The sequence below is a fragment of the Meleagris gallopavo genome, chromosome 2 (genome assembly GCF_000146605.3).
Source record: "Meleagris gallopavo isolate NT-WF06-2002-E0010 breed Aviagen turkey brand Nicholas breeding stock chromosome 2, Turkey_5.1, whole genome shotgun sequence".
Taxonomy (NCBI): domain Eukaryota; kingdom Metazoa; phylum Chordata; class Aves; order Galliformes; family Phasianidae; genus Meleagris; species Meleagris gallopavo.
In genome coordinates this window covers 20,123,292-20,141,534 of record NC_015012.2, presented here as the reverse complement: position 1 = coordinate 20,141,534, position 18,243 = coordinate 20,123,292, and the positions used below count along the sequence as shown (strand labels likewise).

Below are 18,243 nucleotides of genomic sequence, written 5' to 3'. Positions count from 1 at the left end.
TTCTCATATTACAAGATTTAGAGTAGAATCTTGTATACGTCTTTTCCATTATTCATAAAACATATCAAGATATAACAGAAAACATTCTTCCTTCAAGCTTTAACCAAGCAATAAAATACTACAACAGAACAACTGCCCTATAAATATCATATTAATATTACTCTTAATCATAATTGGCATTATTTTTAAGGTACTGCTATTTGACAGTACAATTTAGAGTATTTAAAAAAAAAACAGCTGCTGATACCTTTCTCAAACACATTCAAGGAAGCTGGTACAGACAGAACCTAGAAACCTGGGTTTTCATTTTTATCTACTGTTCTCTCAATGCCAGAAAAGAGTACGATGTTAACACCTTTGAAAACCTATTTTCAAGACAGTTGCCAAGCATCTTAAAAACTACCAATGGCAGCAAGAAGCAGATCATGGCTGCTCTGGCATTCCTACAAAGTTTACTCAAAATGGAAAAATGAAGATTCTTAGTTTTCATTTAGAACTTTCTGAAAGTTCTATATTTTCAACAACTGTATTTTAAGAGTCAGATTCTCACATATAAAAATTTTAGTAGGGCATGATGTACCACAGAACCTGTAAGTTTCAAGAATCAGATCTTCTCATTTGTTATTATATATATGTACTTGTCCCTGTTCCCCCAGAAGTGCAGTGTTGAGTGCATGATTGTTGGAATTGTACTTTGAATTCTCATAGTCATGGATAGAGTGAAATATACTTTCTACAAATACAGGGCTTCCTTCTTTACCCATGTACATGTATGATCTTACTTTCATTGATGTCCTTACGAGGCTTAGAATAAAAAGCAGTTTATTAATTTATAATTCATGTAAAAATTATGGTCATCTGTTCTTTCATATTGCAGATAGCGCTACACAGCAAAATGAGTTTTTAATTAAAGGTAAAATTAAAATTGCTCCTATGCTCTTTGATGTAATTCCACTTTAAACCAGAGAATGTGAAGCAAATTCATTACTGTAAAGTACTTTGTGGCTGGAACTAGAACTGGAGTCTAGTTCAAATTCACCAACATGGCTTTCAGAAAAAAGGAAAGCTGCAGATTGTGATGTGGTCCACCATTCCCTCCCTCAGGGTACAAGCATTTCATCAACAGCAGTCCACCCATGCATTTTTAAATATGTAAAAAAACCTGGCTGTTGTGAATAGGAGTCATACGTGGCCCCAGTTAGTACCAGTCAACATCCAGAACAACCCAAAATATCGTAGTTGGAAAATGGCAAGCAGATCACATCATCTTACCTTGCACTGCTAAACCAGCTAGTCGAATTCCCTGCTCCAATGAAGAACGCAATCGGCCATCAAGAATGTCCTTTTTCACTTGTAGGTAATACTGATATCTACAAACCAGAAAAGAAAACAAACCAGAAGGGCAGTATGTACATACAACTTCTACAGAACAAGAGACTACTTAAAGCAAGAAAAACTCGCTACAAACATGTCAGGCAGCTAAACAGCAGTCAGTGCCTGGTTTAAGAAGATCCACATCATCTATAAGGTACACACGTTAGCGAATAAATCAAAATGATCCATATATGTGCAGTGTTTCCAGGTGTACAAAAAGGAAAATAAGATGTTCTAGTTTGATTTAGATGTTCTAAACCACACAGATGCAGGATATCTGCTGGAACAACCTCCGCTATAAATTCTGTACAAGTTACAGAAGACACGCATTCTCACAAAGAGGCTGTTGCACTTCTGTGCTGTTTTTTGCTCAACTATCACCATTTTGATAGGAAAAAAGGAATGTCAGCAATATACTTTGGTTGACCAACGTAACTTTATGGCCCATATTGACGTTTGTTTTTGTTTTTTTTTTTTAATTTGGAATCCTTCATCTGTAACATTGACTTAGACACAATAAAGCAAAAACAATTTCTAGTATCATAAACTTGATCAACAACTAATCACAAGGTAAACTACATGAGTTTAAACCACACAGCAGAGCTTACGTATTTCACCTTATATTTGCAAAAGAGTAGGTGCAGACAAAAAAGACAACTTCCACAAAAGCTTAACAAGTTACTACCTGTGCATCCCTTCCACCCACCAAACTGTACCAGACCCATAGCACAGCTGGTCAAAGCAGCCGTCCCTCCAGAATATCATGTTGAAGTCCAGTGAAGACAGCTTCGTTAACTGGCCACAGCATTTTAATCTGTAGGCAACAATACATATTTGCTTGAGCTACTTGTGTTGCACAGGCACTAAAATCAGCAAGGGACAAGATAGGCAGCTGAGAAAACTACAGCCACAATTGCTGGGCCCCATAGCAGCCACTATTGTGCCAATAAAAAAATAGAGTGGAGCTAAAGGAATATAATAATATAGTGTCCATCAGCTTAAATTTCTCATGCAGGCAAATGTCACACAGCCCAGCTGAGACATAACAATTCCTGCTTAGTCGACATGCAGCTCATCAACTTGGAGCTCAAAAGTGGAGACACCACTGTAGTAGACCAGTCTGTATGTCCACTCAGTCTCATGCACCCAACCACTGGACCTGCTGACAGTAACTGATGTGCCTTGCTAACCACAATCCAGAAAACCCAAAAGTCATCAAATGAAGAAGTGAAGGGGTTTCTTGAGCTGTGAACATATACATCAGTCTGACCCACCTTAACCAGGTTTACAAGGCTAGGATGTCCTTTACAGGTCACCATCCTCTGGTGCGGACCCTGTCCCTATCCCCCAGTGCCCCTCCCCTGACACAGCTCCATGCCATCCCCTTGGGCCCTGTCGCTGTCACAGAAAGCAGAGCTCAGCACTGCCCTCCGCTCCCTGTGAGGGGCTGCAGCCACCATCAGGCCTCCCCTCAGCTCCTCTGCTCTGGGCTGAGCAAACCCAGGGACCACAGTCACTGCTGACACACCTCCAGGCTCCTCGCCATCTTCTTAGTCCTCCTTCAGACACTCTCTTCATTTTTATGTCCTTCTTAAATTGCAGTGCCCAAACCTGCACACAGTACTTGAGGTAAGGTTGAACCAATACAAAATAGTGAGGGCATCCCCTCAAAACAGAATGGATTTTAAAATAATTGCTTGAACAAAACCAGATCACTCTGTCAGAACTGGATTAAGAAAGAAGTCATACACAATGATATTAACCAGCCTCAGAGCCCGTGACCATGGCAAAGGAATAGCAGTCAAGAAGACTCAGGACAATAAATGCCTAACTGGACCAGCACATCACATTTGATCTTAAGTTTGAACCTTTGGGGATAGAATATAAACAGTTCTTGTCTTAATGATTTCACACACATAAGTCACCTTCCTGGTACCAAGGCAATTCACTTTTCTGCAATGAAGAGCCACTCAATTATCACCCGTGTCACAGGGATTGCACTACCTTAACTACACTCAAAAACATTACCACTTAATTCTGTGTAAGCATTAGAAAAAAACCTACGTGCTTAAAAACCAGCATAACCCAAGCCATTCTTTGAGGGGTATTAATCAAATACAGCATTACATTCTTCCTCAGTTAATTCTTCTGTCAGCAATGTGAGATGCAGTAACTTGCCACTAGACAGCACCAACGCTCTGAACAGACCTGTACTCAAGGTAGCAGCACCATTGGCAGCTACAAGCAGTGCAACTCTCTCAGTGAAAAGCCTGTGGATATATTTTAATGTATGAAAAGTTCCCCTTTGAGTTCACGGATTTTATGCGCACTTAAAAAATAATTGTTGGGTTACTCATTTTTAGGTTTCCTCTTCCCTCTCACTTCCCCCAGAGAGGAGGAAGAATAACATTGTCAAAGAGGAAAGAAAACATTCACCAGAAGTGCTTAGACGTGGCTTTCATAGAGTCATGAAAGTTAAACCTTCAGCCAACTTTGAAATTTTTTGGAGAGAGGCAATATAAAATCATAGTGCTTCTCAGCATGACACCTGAGCTTCAGCCCCAGGCTTCACACTTGCCTAGCCCAAGAGACAAGTCAGCTTGTTTGCAATTCTTTGCAATGACTAACTCTAAATTCTGAAAACACACATGCTTTCATGCAAGGCTGATGTAAACTGCTTTGTCAAGCACATAGGTGAGTAAGTGTTTGCTGAATCTGATCTTAAAGACTGTAATCCTGAAGCATGCTATTTATGGCACTGGTACATATATATGCATGAATTGCACATTCTAGTCTGGCAGAACAAAAGGAAAATCCTCCTTCTTCCTTAAAGCTCTACATAGTTAAAACTATTGCTAAAGCAGACACAAAGTTAAGAGACTACACGAAAATTAAAATAATGTAAAATTCTACCACGACATCCTAGCTCCATAAAAGTCAAGAGTATCACCAGCTTTCATGAAGCCATGATTCCACTCGCAGTACCCCAAAACCACACAGAAACCATAGTTTGGGTTATCTAAGTAAGCGTCATGAAAAATAGGATGCCAATGCAGTTACTGTAGTACCAAATGCTGTGACCACAGCTTTCAAAAGGAAAAGTGATGTGCTATACCTGCAATTTTAGACAGTACTTTAGAAAAATGTTTTAAGAAATCACTTAGCACTTTATGGAAAAGATGCCCATTTGAAGGTGTGCGAACTTGTATCTGATACCAGGTCATGCTCAAAAATCTTAACAGCAATATTGTACAATATTATGGTACAGCATTGCATTTACTAACACTGTAGTAGAACAAAATACAAGGATTTGTTACTAATAGACTGGAGTCACATAAGGCATGAACTGGAGTCGCTAATTCCAATGTCCAGGAAGAGGTGGAGCTGAGCTGTCACTGAATGCCCTGAAGGAAGCTCTGCTCAAAGGCTAGAGGAGCTGCAGATTCATGGCTCAGTTGTTCTGCAAAACTATAGTCAGACTTTCTGCCCAGTCAACAGGGAACAGAAATTGGCCCATATTCTATCTAGGATTTGAGGCTCCTTCATCTGAAATTATGTTAAACATTGTTATTATGCCACTGTGCTATAGCTGAGAATGCTCTTTGTTTAGGTTGCTAAAGTATATCTATAATTTGAAGGCAATTAAACATTTTAAAAATGATTCGGCTATACGTTCACCGAGGAAAGCTGTTCCAGAACAGCACATAAAAACATGCATTTCATAAGCCTCTTATTAAGTGGTTTAGCTAGGAAAGCACATGGAAACTGAACAAAAGAAAAGTTTGCAAAATAATAAAAGGCAAGAAATTCAAAACTAAAACTTACAAAGCTTTACACACAAAGTCAGCCTGGGATACTAGGGGAGCACAGAGAAGAGGAGAGACCACCACAGCCAAGTGGACTGAGAGCTGAAATCTCTCACCCTCATTTTTGGGTTAACAGTTTTTAGCAGAGCCTTTGGGTATTCAGTATAATGAAGGCTACTACAGTTTGCCAGCCTGTAGCTATTTCCAAAGGGAATGGGAGTGGACAACAAGTCTGAACAAAGCCATAATTATAAGGGTATCATTTCCCACAACTCTATTTAACCATCATAGAATACACGAAGAGTACATTTGCATCTATTGCACTGAAAAGCACACTTTTTCTAAAGTAAACTGGACAGCTATGAGAACATTTGTATTCCAGAATCAACATCTGCATTTTAGCAATACATAATACGTCAGAGGGTTAAAAACCCTAGAAGCAGGAGATAAGGGTAATATTTTGAAATGTAATTACAATACCCACATTCTGACTCAGATGCAGCTGTGTAAACCTATGGAAACTCCATCTGCCCATACAATTCCGCATAGACCTCCCAAGACCAAGTTTCCTGTTCTGCTCTCACTTCAAAAAAGAACATGGGTATCCATAGAGTGTCACTGACTTCGCTGTACTGCTCAATCACAACTGATTATCCAATATATCCTGTCTGCTGCTCTTCTAAATATGCTGAAAGTAACTCAGCTTTTTTGATTTACACTCTCTTCAATAAGGAGTATTTCTAAATACAGTCAGTCATGCAGAACCTGGCCCAATCAACACTGGAAGTCAGATCTGTATGGAGATACTTAAGCATGGTCTAAAAAAACAAGAGTATGGGTTAATTTTGCAGAGTAACGGTTGGTGCGCTTTATCTTCAGTTTTCCTATTATTAACTTCTACAAAGAATCACCAGGTAAATATTCCATCAATAACTACCCATTATCAGACCTATCAAGCAATATCCAACTCTGACAGAAAACATACAAAAACAGGATAAAAAATGCTTATTGACCAAGGGTTTTAAAAATCTATCTACTTCATACACATACATATATTTATATAAAAGATGACAGGCTAGAGACAAGAAGGATTAGTACTGTTTAAATGCTGTACTGATCAGTCTAGATCTTTGCTATCATTCCCTGCTTTTATTTTCTACACCTCAGGGACAGGAAGGATTTGGGAAACGCACAGTGTCTCTTGAACAGCATCAAAGACTTTTCAAATTTTGTTTTTAACCAGTCAATGTGTTTCCCTGGAAACTTCAAGTCAGCATGAACAAATTTGTTTGTTTCAATACCAGTAACTCTTTATATATGTATATGTTAAAATGCACACAAGCACCAGAAAACATTAGTTATCCAAGAGGTGCAATTCCTTTAAAATTGTTTCTAATGATGCAATTACTGGCTTTTTTTTTAATAACTCATTAGGTACCATTTTGGTACCAAGCCTATCTCTTAGATAACAGCACAGCTACGTAACTCAACTTCATTTCTGGAAAAAGAACTGCTTTACTGTTTCATATGCCCAAAATAAAAAGTCTTCAAGACTCAAAGGAGAGCTAGATTGGCCTGCAAGTGATTCAGCTCTCTTTGAACTTTAAAAATAAAATAAAATTGAAATAATAAAAAAAAAATCTATTAGAGTACAAGATGATCTTCAAGAATTAAGGATACAATAAAATTCCCATTGAATCACAACAACAGCCTGACACAGGTTATTTAGGTTTACCTCAGAATGGTAATATTCTTCTGAACAGAGACTATGCGTACAATTATGCAATTATCTGCCCACAGGGGAAGCAATTTCTCATGAACAGAAGACTTTTATCATGAACTAGAATTATTTTAAGCATTAGCTTTGATATTTGTGAGTTTCTTATTCTTTTTACCCCTTAAAACGTGCCATGATCTTGGCTTAAGTAGCAACAGGATTCCACAAAAAAGTACGTGCTACATTTTTAAAAGAAATTCATTCTTTTTATTTTAAGCGTGTGGTCTTTCAAACTTTCTCAGCCTTTGAGCTGGATGAGTCAGATTACAGCTATTCAATGTGGGAGCAAAGGAACTATTTGATAAAGACAAAAATATTGTTTTTATTTATTACACATTTGAGAAAACGATAATATTTAACTCTTCCTGGTTGCTTATCTGAAAAAAACGTGCTTTAAATAGAATTAGCCTTATTTCATGAATAGAATCTGAGGCATGTGGCTGGTGAAGTAACTCAGACAGGAAACCAAGGAAGATTTGGGAGAGTCAGATTTTGTTCTTAAGTCTCAGTCAAGAATGCTGCTTACTGGATATTGCTTATTTGATACGAGTCACTTGATACTGCAACAAAATTTACTCCAAAATTCAGCTGCATTTTTAATGGCAATAAAGAAAGGTAGGTAGATAAGGTTGGTCTCTTCAGATACAATCGTTAGGATATTGGCAAAGTTGGTGTTTTGATTTCTGGGCTTGAGCATGCTGAAACACATTTGGAAGAAAAGATTCCATCAGCACATCTTAATCTAAAGGCATTTTAGAAAAAGTTGTACATACATTGATGATGTCATTGACAGTAATGCAGTGCTACCGTCTTGCCTTTGCTTTTCTAAAAAACTTAGATGATGTTGATAAACACCATCTCTAGCTTGCTCCTCTGGAATTTCATCCATTTATCTCCCAGCGGAAGCCTGATATTTCGCAGCACTAGACAATAGCCATTTATCTGGGATTTATGAAAGAATATAAAAAAATAGGGCTGTGTTCCACTACCAAAGAACAATATTTTTGGAAGGATATTACTGAAAACAAGTCTGCCACACCCTGCAGCAGATCTTCAGAAAGATCAGTAGCCTTGCCAGAAAGAAGGAGACAAAAGAGTCTTTGTCACACATGCAGAAGGATATTCCTTCAGAAGTGCAAACTATCAATGCCAACAGTGAAAACAGTCATAACAGTTTTTAGGATAGGAACTCCTTGATCAAACAACCCTAGAAGGTAGGTAAAGGTTAGCTTCAGGTAACTAAGAAATGAGATTGTTCAAAAACAGCATCCAACTCTCCTACATCCTGGTTTCATTCAGCAGCTGAGTGGAAAAGATGACGGAAATTAAAATTAAACATACGGAAAGCTTGGTGTCATTCTTTTTCCCCTTCCAATTAAATTAGAACAATGCTGGGTTAACATCATTTTTTATGTCTTTGTACAACTGAAAAAGGAGATCAAAACACAATTTGTATCTATCCCCTCATCTCGATGAAAAGATAGTTCATATCTACCCCCTCATCTCTCAGTCTCTCATTTTAGAAGCAAGAGTTTACAGCTAAATGGCAGAAAAGAGAATTTGGATAAAACAGGCTAATTTCACAACGACAGGCATTTCCATTTGTTTTGACACACAATTTGCAAGCAAAGAGACAAATAACAAACTTGCTTGCTCTGAGAGCAGTGTGGCTGAGGGAACTGGGATTGCTCAGTCTGGAGAAGAGGAGGCTCAGGGGAGGCTATTGCTCTCTACAGTGACCTGAAAGGAAGCTGTAGTGAGTTGGAGGTCGGCCTCTTCTCCCAGGTGGCAGTGATAGAACAAGAGGATTGCTCCAGGGAAGATTGAATATTAGGAAACATATCTTGGAAAGAGCAGTGAAGCAGTGGCACAGGCTGCCCAGGGAGGTGGTGGAGTCATTGTCCCTGGAGGTGTTCAGGAAATGTAGAGATGTGGCACATGGGTTACTGTCCTATTCAGCATTCTTACTGGTAGCAGAAGACTGAAGAAATTTGGAGGTGTGTCCAGTGCTGGAGTTTCCCTCTCCCTATGCTGGAGCTGGGGGATGAAGCAGAACCATGAGGTACCATGCTGCTGCTCACAGGCCCTGCCTTTCTGCAGACACCTTTTGTCTCTAGCCACCAGTGCCATGTCCTGTCCCAGTGATAAGACGATTGTGAGAAGGGAGGTTAGATTTTAAATAAATGCTTTGTGAGTGTTTTGTTTATCCTGCCATTTTTTTTTATAGACCACAAGCACTTACGTGCACCCAGTCCCTGTTGAGGCCTGCAGACATGACACAAGCCTTCCAAAACACGTACTCCTTCCTTGAAAGGCTTCGCCAGCAGATGCAACTTTTTGGTATCCACCAATTTCTTTATATTTAAAAAGGAACCCCCAACCACAACAGATCCATCCTCTGTCCTAGGATCCACTCTGTTTTTAAAAACAGCGTATTATCCTTTTTGGATACTCTGAGTTCAAATAAACCCACAAATATGAAGCCAAACCTTAAATCAGAAGGCTAGTAATAGCATGCTTTAGCAAGAAAGGAAGGCATGCCACAACCTGATCCTGATTTTCTGCCCTTGAACTCTTGAATTAATTATAACAAATTACAGGGAGCCCCACTACAATTTATAAGCACAATAAACTCCCTCACAACCACCTATAATTTTATCAGGGTTAATCCAAATACCTACAGAATTATACAGTACAAAACTCCAACACACCGTTTAGAGTAAAAAATGTGGGAAGCCATATTCTCTTGCTTTACAAGCCTCATCTCTAAGCAAAGGCAAAGTATGCTCCCTTCAAGTTAGTCCAACAAAGCCAGACCTGGTGATACCACCAGATCGTTAGCCTTTATAAAGGCCAGACGAGGACTACAAAAATTGCAAAATTTTCAGCTGAAAAATTACATTCAATATAAGCATAAATATTACATGGAAACACTAGACTAAAATATCTGGGAATGAAGAGTTCATTAGCCATATTTCTTTAAAAGCAGTATGCTGCACAATCCATCCGTTTTGGATTTTTTAGCACATGCTAGAATAGTTTTATTGTTCAACATGGCAGTCCCACTGACTTCAGAATCCTCACATGGTTAACTACACATTTGCACCTCCTGAACTGAGACAGACACATCTGGCTATAGAGGTTACAGTATGGGAGAAGCTTGCTCTCTTAACTATTTTTTTTCTTAAATGATCAAAAAACAAAATGGAACCAATTCAGTCAGCTGAATTATTCAGCAGACCAACTGTAGCAATGCCATGTAACTGCTTTTTTTATATAGCTCTTAAAGGCTATGCACGATGATCAGTATTTTCATTCTTGCAGCCCAGTCCACTTCAAACAAACAAACAAAAAGAAACTAAAAACCCAACACAGTGAGCACGTTGGAGGTAAGGGAAAGATGCAACTTTCCCTAACAGTGGTAACACTGGAACTAAACCCAGATCTCTTCTCCATCAATTGGCTCCACAGCTAGAGTGATTATCAAAGCCTACGAGAAAAATCAACTCATGCTAAACTTCAGCTTTTTTGTGCAGTCTGTAAGAAAAAGAAAAAACAAAACAACAAAGCACAACCCACAGTACTTTACAGTTTTTGTTTTGTTTACTTGTCTAAAAACTGCTGCCTCCACCCTCACCTCCTTATGAACACAGTCTCCTCCATTTCCACACAGGATCCTCTTGAGGAAACAGAGCACACACACAAAAAAAGCCCTCGTTTTTTTCCTATTTTGAAACCCAGCAAAATTTCAGCAAAAATGAGATTATACACATGTGAGTATACACATTAGTGAATAATAGCTTCGATTTATTTCCTTTACTCACATGTGTTGACTCAGTTCAAAATATGCAGTTCTCTACCCTGAAGAATATACGCAGCTAACCTTCAAGCTGTCTCCACTGTGGGAAAAGGTGGTTTAAGTTGCATGTGGAAGCAATATGAGTCAACAGTTTGAAAATTCTCCTGGTAGCCAGCCAGGTTAATGGCCAAGCAGGTTAGAATATCACGCAAAAAAAAATGTGGTGAGTTAACTAAACATGTGTGTACTCTAGTTCATGTTCATATTCTACAGTACTGGAAATAAATAGATAAGTTTTTTAAAAATCAGTTTAAGTACAAGCATAACTCTAAATAATCCTCTAGACACACACAAAAAAGCCTTTAAAGGCTCTGCTAGTCTGGAGGGAAACTTTGTGTATTTATGGAACTCAAACAAATAACAGCAAAAATTAATAAAACCTTCAGGTGGTATTCCTGTCTCAACATTCAAATAAAGCTCTACTATATTTAGGTATATAAATACAATATATTTTCCTTTGTATGGAGCTAAAATCCAGTTCACTCATTACATTTTTATACATCTCCAGTAATAAGAAAACAGTGAAATGAGAAATAATGAAGTTGCCACCTATGTGCTGGGCCTACAGTACAGTAGATCATTCCTGTGAAATCATTACTGAAGCATCTAAAGTTTGCAGAAAACACGAAAACTCAGGCTGTTTCCCAAAGACTGATGACTACAGGGTTTTCACAGGAATAGTTGAACAGTCACTCTGCACATCAGCAAACCATGCAATAAAATTATGGCCCAAGAAGATGTTAGAACTTCCCTCTAACAGGAGTAGACGCAACCTTGCAAAAGCAAACGCAGCTCTGATAACAATGGGCAATGTTGCCAAAGAAGTATGAATCATTGCCCAGTTGGGTGGGTAAAGTAGATTCATTTCATGAAACGAATAATTATTCTTTGTAAAAGCTTCAAAACAGCTGAAGATATCAAATGCAAAAGCAGCTGCCGAAGATAAAACAGGGAACCAGTAAACATTTCACTGTACAGGAATGTGCCATCTTCTGACACCAAAACTTCTGCCAAATTCTTTTTGAGATTTTCAGCTGCACAAGGGCCTCCACACAAATGCTTCTTTTAAACACACTCAGAGACTTCAGGATTGTACTGACATCCAATTGCAGCTTTCAGCTTTCTGCTCTGCCAGTAAGGGAAAAAAAATATTAAAGCTATTCAGCTTCAAACACGTTGCATCTCAACAATAGGGAAGGAACATAATGTTTGTTCCAGCCTGTAGGATGGCCATCAAATTCAATAAATTTGACTGAAGACTTGCAACACTACTGTCACCAAGATTTCCAATGCCTACAGAAGTCTTGAATTTAAAAAATAACCCCAATCAAAAGCAAAGGTCTGTCTGCTCGAAGCTGCTGGCCCAAATGACTCCTTCTGACGCTGTAGTCAAATTTCAGACATCTACCTGAGGCTCCACAGAAGACCAGTGAGCCACAGTTCCCTTTTTGACACAAGCAGCAGAGAAAGGATGAATCACCTGAGGAAAGCGATCCATAGCAGAGGAATCCTGAATCACGCTCTGGAAATGCCCTTTTCTTCCCACTGATTACACAGGAAGTCTGGAGCAACCTTTACTCCTGAGGCTCATCAAGAGAAGATGCATGACTACAAAAGGACCAGTCTGCATCACAGAGACTCACATGCAACATCCTCCAGCAGTCTGCACTCCACTAAAGAGAGTACTACTCACTGCTACTGCAGCATGTAGAAAGAGAAAATAGGGATATTAGCCCCAGTCTAGGTAACACGTTCCTCTGTCTAAACTGGTGCCTTAAGCTACCCTGGAAAACAAGTCAAAAGCAGCACACCATCCTGTAAGGTACACTATGATATGCACTGTGTGTACTGTGCTACTTAATGAATGGGCAGACCCATTTCACAATGATATGCATTGCTACCACACCTTAAGGGGGAAAAAGGCACTCACACACTTTCCAATAGTTTAAATGACAAAGGCAGTGAACTGCACAGTTCATGGATTAGAAGACGATGTTTCCTTTCATCTTTATTTGAGGACATACATAAAGGCTTATGGGCACATCCCTGACTCAAGTATCTGGGGATGACAAGTGTTTTCCATTTTTCCACTTCTCCTATCCAATCTCTCATAAAACAAAGGATTAAATAGAATCCCTCTTACTTTTCTTTTTCTTCAAGGGGGAGAAGCAAAATTGCTCCATTACAGTGGATATCCCAGCCATTCTCAGCATAACTCTGAAGATTCTCACTGTAAGCTGCAACTGAGAAATTAACAACAGCTATTCATTGAACTAACACATTCCCGTCTTCTGACCAGCAATGACAAATTGGTTAAAAACAAGCCATTCTTTTCTGGGAGATGATATTATGCGTATGTCATTAACGCAGAGGTCAGAACCAGGCTCTGAAAAGCTGTGCAGGGCCTTGGTAGGGCAATCACAAGTGAAATGGATGATAAGCTGTCCTTTTTAATAAGTAACCATGTATCATTTGGCCTTTATTTTAAAGCTGTTTCATTTCATGCAAATGTTCTTCTACTTTATGAGCAATAAGAACTTCATTTTCTCTTTCTTCTCCACCATTAAGGAAGCAAAAGGAAACAGTTCTAGTACCAGCATGTCACTTGCTTGATTCTAGAACTCCACCGGCTTGTTTACTTTCATAAAAGTGAATTAAAATATATACTATTTTTTGACTAGCTAATTAATTCTTGCTTTTACCACGTCCTCTGTCTTGTGCTAAATGCCAGTTCAGATGAATGCCTGTATGTAAGACATTTACACTGATGTAACATAACGACACACCCACAACACTGAACTGCATCCTCTTGCCTATTGCTTCCAGGCCCTAAATATGCTTGCTGCAGCCAGTACCAATGGCAGACATGACTAAGAACACCTAGCAACTCAGAATCAAGCCCTTGGATGTAGTTTGAGAATGAAAACACTGAAAAGACAATATAACAGGACCTGAAATGCTGTGTGTTTTCCTGAAGCCTTTCCATTTGAAAACAACACTGTCCTCAGACATCTTTAACTCTCGTAACCTCTGCATAGCAAAGCCAAGGAACGACATTTATCCTGCCTTTGTTGCTATTTTATTTCTAAAGATATAAGGAAATCATATCAATCAGTTTTATTTCTTCTCAGTGCTTTTCCTGATGGCAGTGGTAAATGAAACAAGGAGAAAAAAAAAGGTTTCTAAAAAAGAAACTCTAGGTTTAAAAAAGTTCTCTCAGCACACATACGTAGAGAGCGTCACTCAAATTCAGTGACAAATTACTTCAAATCACTTCTCCTCTTCCTATAATGCAAAAAGTAAAAGCCTAAAGGAGCAATTCTGTGTTACAGGACATAAGCTCCCCTCCCCAACCCTACTTGCTTTTACAGTTGTATTTATCTGTTTTAATGAATGTGAGAAACACAACCTTCAGGGAATAGAACAGATCAAAAATCATCACCCTGTTAAGAGTCATTCCAACAATGACTACAGCAGAAGCTTTTTCACTAAATTTTACAGAAACTTCTTGGCCTTTGGTTCAGACGGAATGAATCCCACATCCATCATGGAGATGAAGGTGTGCTTTTGTCTATTAAAAAACATTACACTTGAATTTCAAATCTGTGGAACATTATTTCTGTTTAGAAATGAAACTCTAATAAAATTGGCTTTTTGTTTGCCCATACCTCTACATCTTAAATCTGACATAGCTCTTGAGAGCTAATACCTAGCTGGAGTTTGCTTGTCAAGTGCTTCACATGTGAGTAAATCTAGCTTGGCAACCTTGCTAAACTCAACTTTTCAAATCCTCCAGTTATGTAAGTAGAAGGTTACTATCCATAAGAGTCAAAGAAAGCAAGATTCAATTTTTCACTTCACAATTTCAAAAAGAAAATTAGTTGCAGTTTTCCTGAGGTTTTTCACTGTAGATTATAGCAAGATGTAAAAATCATATTTTAGCAGTGTTTGAAATAGCCTGCTATAAGCACAAAATGAGAACAGCAGACACATTCAGATCTTACAAACAGACTTTCAAGTTTTCCACAAGCATACACACAAAATAGGTACACTGTTAACAATACAGCTACGAATTTCTTATGTATGTGTGGAAGATCTACCAGGGAAAAGCCAAATACGAAGAAAGATAACAATTCAAGCCAAGGAGAAGAGCACAAATTTAAGTAAAAAAGAATTTACAAATGAAGTTCTGTCAAGTTTCAGGGGCTGTGAATGAACCCCCTCAAAGGCATGCCATTATTTAAAAGTGACACATCTAGATATGCTTTTCCTTTTGTTTATTGAAAGCTATAGAATACTTGGAGTCATACCTCTCATGTCTTCACTTCCTTGCTGCATTACAGAGCTAATTTGAGTTTTGAACGCGTAAAGGAATCCCTAAATGAAATTCATATACACTAACATAATTTCAAGACCTGTAAATTTTAAGGAAAAATCCAAACAAACTCAAAAATTACAAGTATTGACAATAAAATTATACATCATTCTATGTAAGTGCAGAATTTCTTCCTAAAGTCTAAATAATTTCTAGTTCCCAACTATGGTAAAAGCTATTCACATTCCTCATTCTTCAGCAAGAACTGCCCAGCATTCAGTGCAAGCTGTGTGAATACTTCCACCACCCCAACTGGCATGGGTGAATTCAAGCTGGTCTACACTAGACCAATGAGGAAGCTCCAACAATCTGTAAATGCTGTCATTTAAGAATTAGACACTCAAATATTATTTGCTGTCATTTAAGTGGCCCAATAAATAGCCTAGAGTACTTTAACAGTGTCAGATCTATTGAAATTTAATACAAACAGTTTCCATCATGGGAGAGATATGTAAGAATACGTGACTAAGCCCAAGAACATAAAATAAGTATTATTTCCTCATGATCAGATGAAAATATGATACTGTCTAATACCAAGATATTCCTGTTACAACATTTCTAACCATCACAGCCACTGCCTTCAGAACACACTAAAGCAAAAATGCAAGCTGAAGTATCCAAAACTGTATTTATAGTTATGCAATGCTTTTTTAGAATTGCTACATATGTACTGCACAACCACAGACATGAAAACACATTCACTTTCTGGTCTAAAAGCACCATATAATGTAATAGATTAGATCTAAGCATCAACAGCTTCTTAAAATATCTGGCACAAAGAGCTCAGCTTTCAATAATCAACATACAGAGAACAAGCTCCCCATTCACTGAAGAAAGTCAGCAGGGAGAAGGGTTTGCCCTCCTCAGCAAATTATTTTATAAACAGGGAATTAATGTTGAATCTTATTTTTTATGTTAGACGTTAAACATTCACTAAAATACAAAGCCAAAAGAAAAACCCCAAATCCCCTCAAACAAGAATATTACCGAAAAGCAAAACAACACATAACGATATGAATGCAAGAAGAGAAGCAAGCACTGCACATTATTTGTTGCTGTTGTCCTACAAAAACATAATTAAGGCTTATTAAGTATCAGGTTGTTTACAAAGTTTACTACAAGCCTAATGTGTGTTTTTTTATGCTACAGTAGCCACTAATATTTAAAAAGTCCAATAATTAAAACAATAAAACCATCAAAGGAGCACCAAAATGGAAATGTTCCAGACTGCCTAAGCCTGGGTGGCCAACCAGGGCTCTTACGACTCATCCAGCCTGCAAGCAGTTGAAAAGCAGCACATCTGGCTGCATGAGCTCTCCAACCAGAAGCTGAGATGGATGAGGGCTGCTGTCAACACAAACAGAATACCCCGAGTTGGAAAGGCACAACAAGGATCGTCACGTTCATCTCCAAGCTTCCACACAGCACCACCCAACATTCAAACTCGGTGTCTGAGAGTGCTGTCCAAACGCTTCTTGAACTCCTGTAGCTCGGGGCCTTGCCTCCTCTGCTCACTGCCTTGGGCAGTCCATTCCATGCCCACCGCCCTCTGGTGCAGCACCTGTCCTCAACCCTCACTGCCCCTCCCCTGACACAGCTCCATGCCCTTCCCTCGGGCCTTGTCGCTGTCACAGAGAGCAGAGCTCAGCGCTGTCCCTCCGCTCCCTGTGAGGAGCTGCAGCCGCCATCAGGCCTCCCCTCAGCTCCTCTGCTCTGCGCTGAACTAAGCAAAGGATTTCAGCCAGTGCTCATGTCTCGCCCTCTATGTCCTTCACCATCCTCACAGCCCTTCTTTGGATGTTCTCTAATAGTTTTAGGTCCTTCTTATACCATAGTATACCATACTACTCTGTATGGTGATTATCATCTTAATTCATTAAGATAATTCAAAATGACATTCCATTGATAGCTCTAAAACAAAAATACACAGGTACACTGTCAGCATATAGAATGATAGAGCTGGAAATGCTATCAGAAGAAACTTATACTGGCTTATGCGATGGTAAAAACACAAAACGGTTCTGATCATTAGTATCATATCTGTGTTGAAGTGCACAGCCCTCTGTGAGGTGATGAGGTGCCTCCTCTTTCTCTCTGGGCAGGCCACAAAGCACTTTATTGTGCCAAGTAAGGTCTACGTGTCATGTCCCATGTGATGTGACCAGAACTGCCCCATAAGCCTGGCACAGCTGATCAGCACCTGCACAGGAATTAGGACATTTCCTAGAAAAGAGGGCGATGGAAATTGCTTGTATTTGCTTCTCTGGCAGCTACACAGCCTGCTCCTGGACACTGTCTTCTTAACAGAGCAACCATACTCTTAAACCATGAATGGATAAAGTGCGCTATTAACTTGAAGCAACAAGTATTTTTTGGAAGAGAAAAATTTGGGCAAAGCAGCATGGCTTCCTCTGTTTGAAAACCAAACTTTAAAAGTAGTTACAGCATTAACACTGAATTGTTAAACTCAGATTTAACTCTCCAGGTGCAAAAGACCGTTTCTCTGGCCTTTGTTCTTAAATAGTCCACACTCCCACTTCTCACTCATTTGCCTATCCATCCAACTTAATCACACACCTCTATACTGTCATCCTGTAGGATATTACTCTCTCTCTCTCTCTCTCTCTCTGTGTGTGTATACATATATATATATATAAAATATATATTTATATATATATTTTTTATATATATTTTTTATATTAATTTTTTTTTTAAATCCTAAGGGTCTACCAGAGGTGTATGAACAAATGGGCCACACTACCCATCCCAGCTCATCTCTTCAGGAAAGCAAAGTCAGGGCTGTCCCAAACAAACTGTATGGTACACATTGTGCTGTTTTTTTCTGACACATCGTGATATACAAAAATACTTATTTCAGACAATGGAGTCACCACAGTGCTAAATCAACTACTGTGAACAGGGAGGTACACAGAGAGACTTCCCAGACTGCCACAAGCTAGAGGTGTGACCAAGCGTGGAAAGAAAAGCAGTTTAATATACTTCATAACCCTAGCAGTCAAAAGCGTTCCACATCACCAAGCTTGCCATAAAA

General features: G+C 38.9%; 1 protein-coding gene across 1 annotated transcript in view; it reads right to left on the bottom strand.

Annotated features, from left to right (window-relative positions):
• The window catches only part of PTPN14 (protein tyrosine phosphatase non-receptor type 14), a 70,523-nt gene that overhangs the window by 38,830 nt on the left and 13,450 nt on the right, over positions 1-18,243 (bottom strand). The window contains exon 3 of the mRNA XM_003203853.4: positions 1,273-1,370. Coding sequence (XP_003203901.1) covers positions 1,273-1,370 — 98 coding nt within the window. The remainder of the gene's footprint in view (positions 1-1,272; positions 1,371-18,243) is intronic.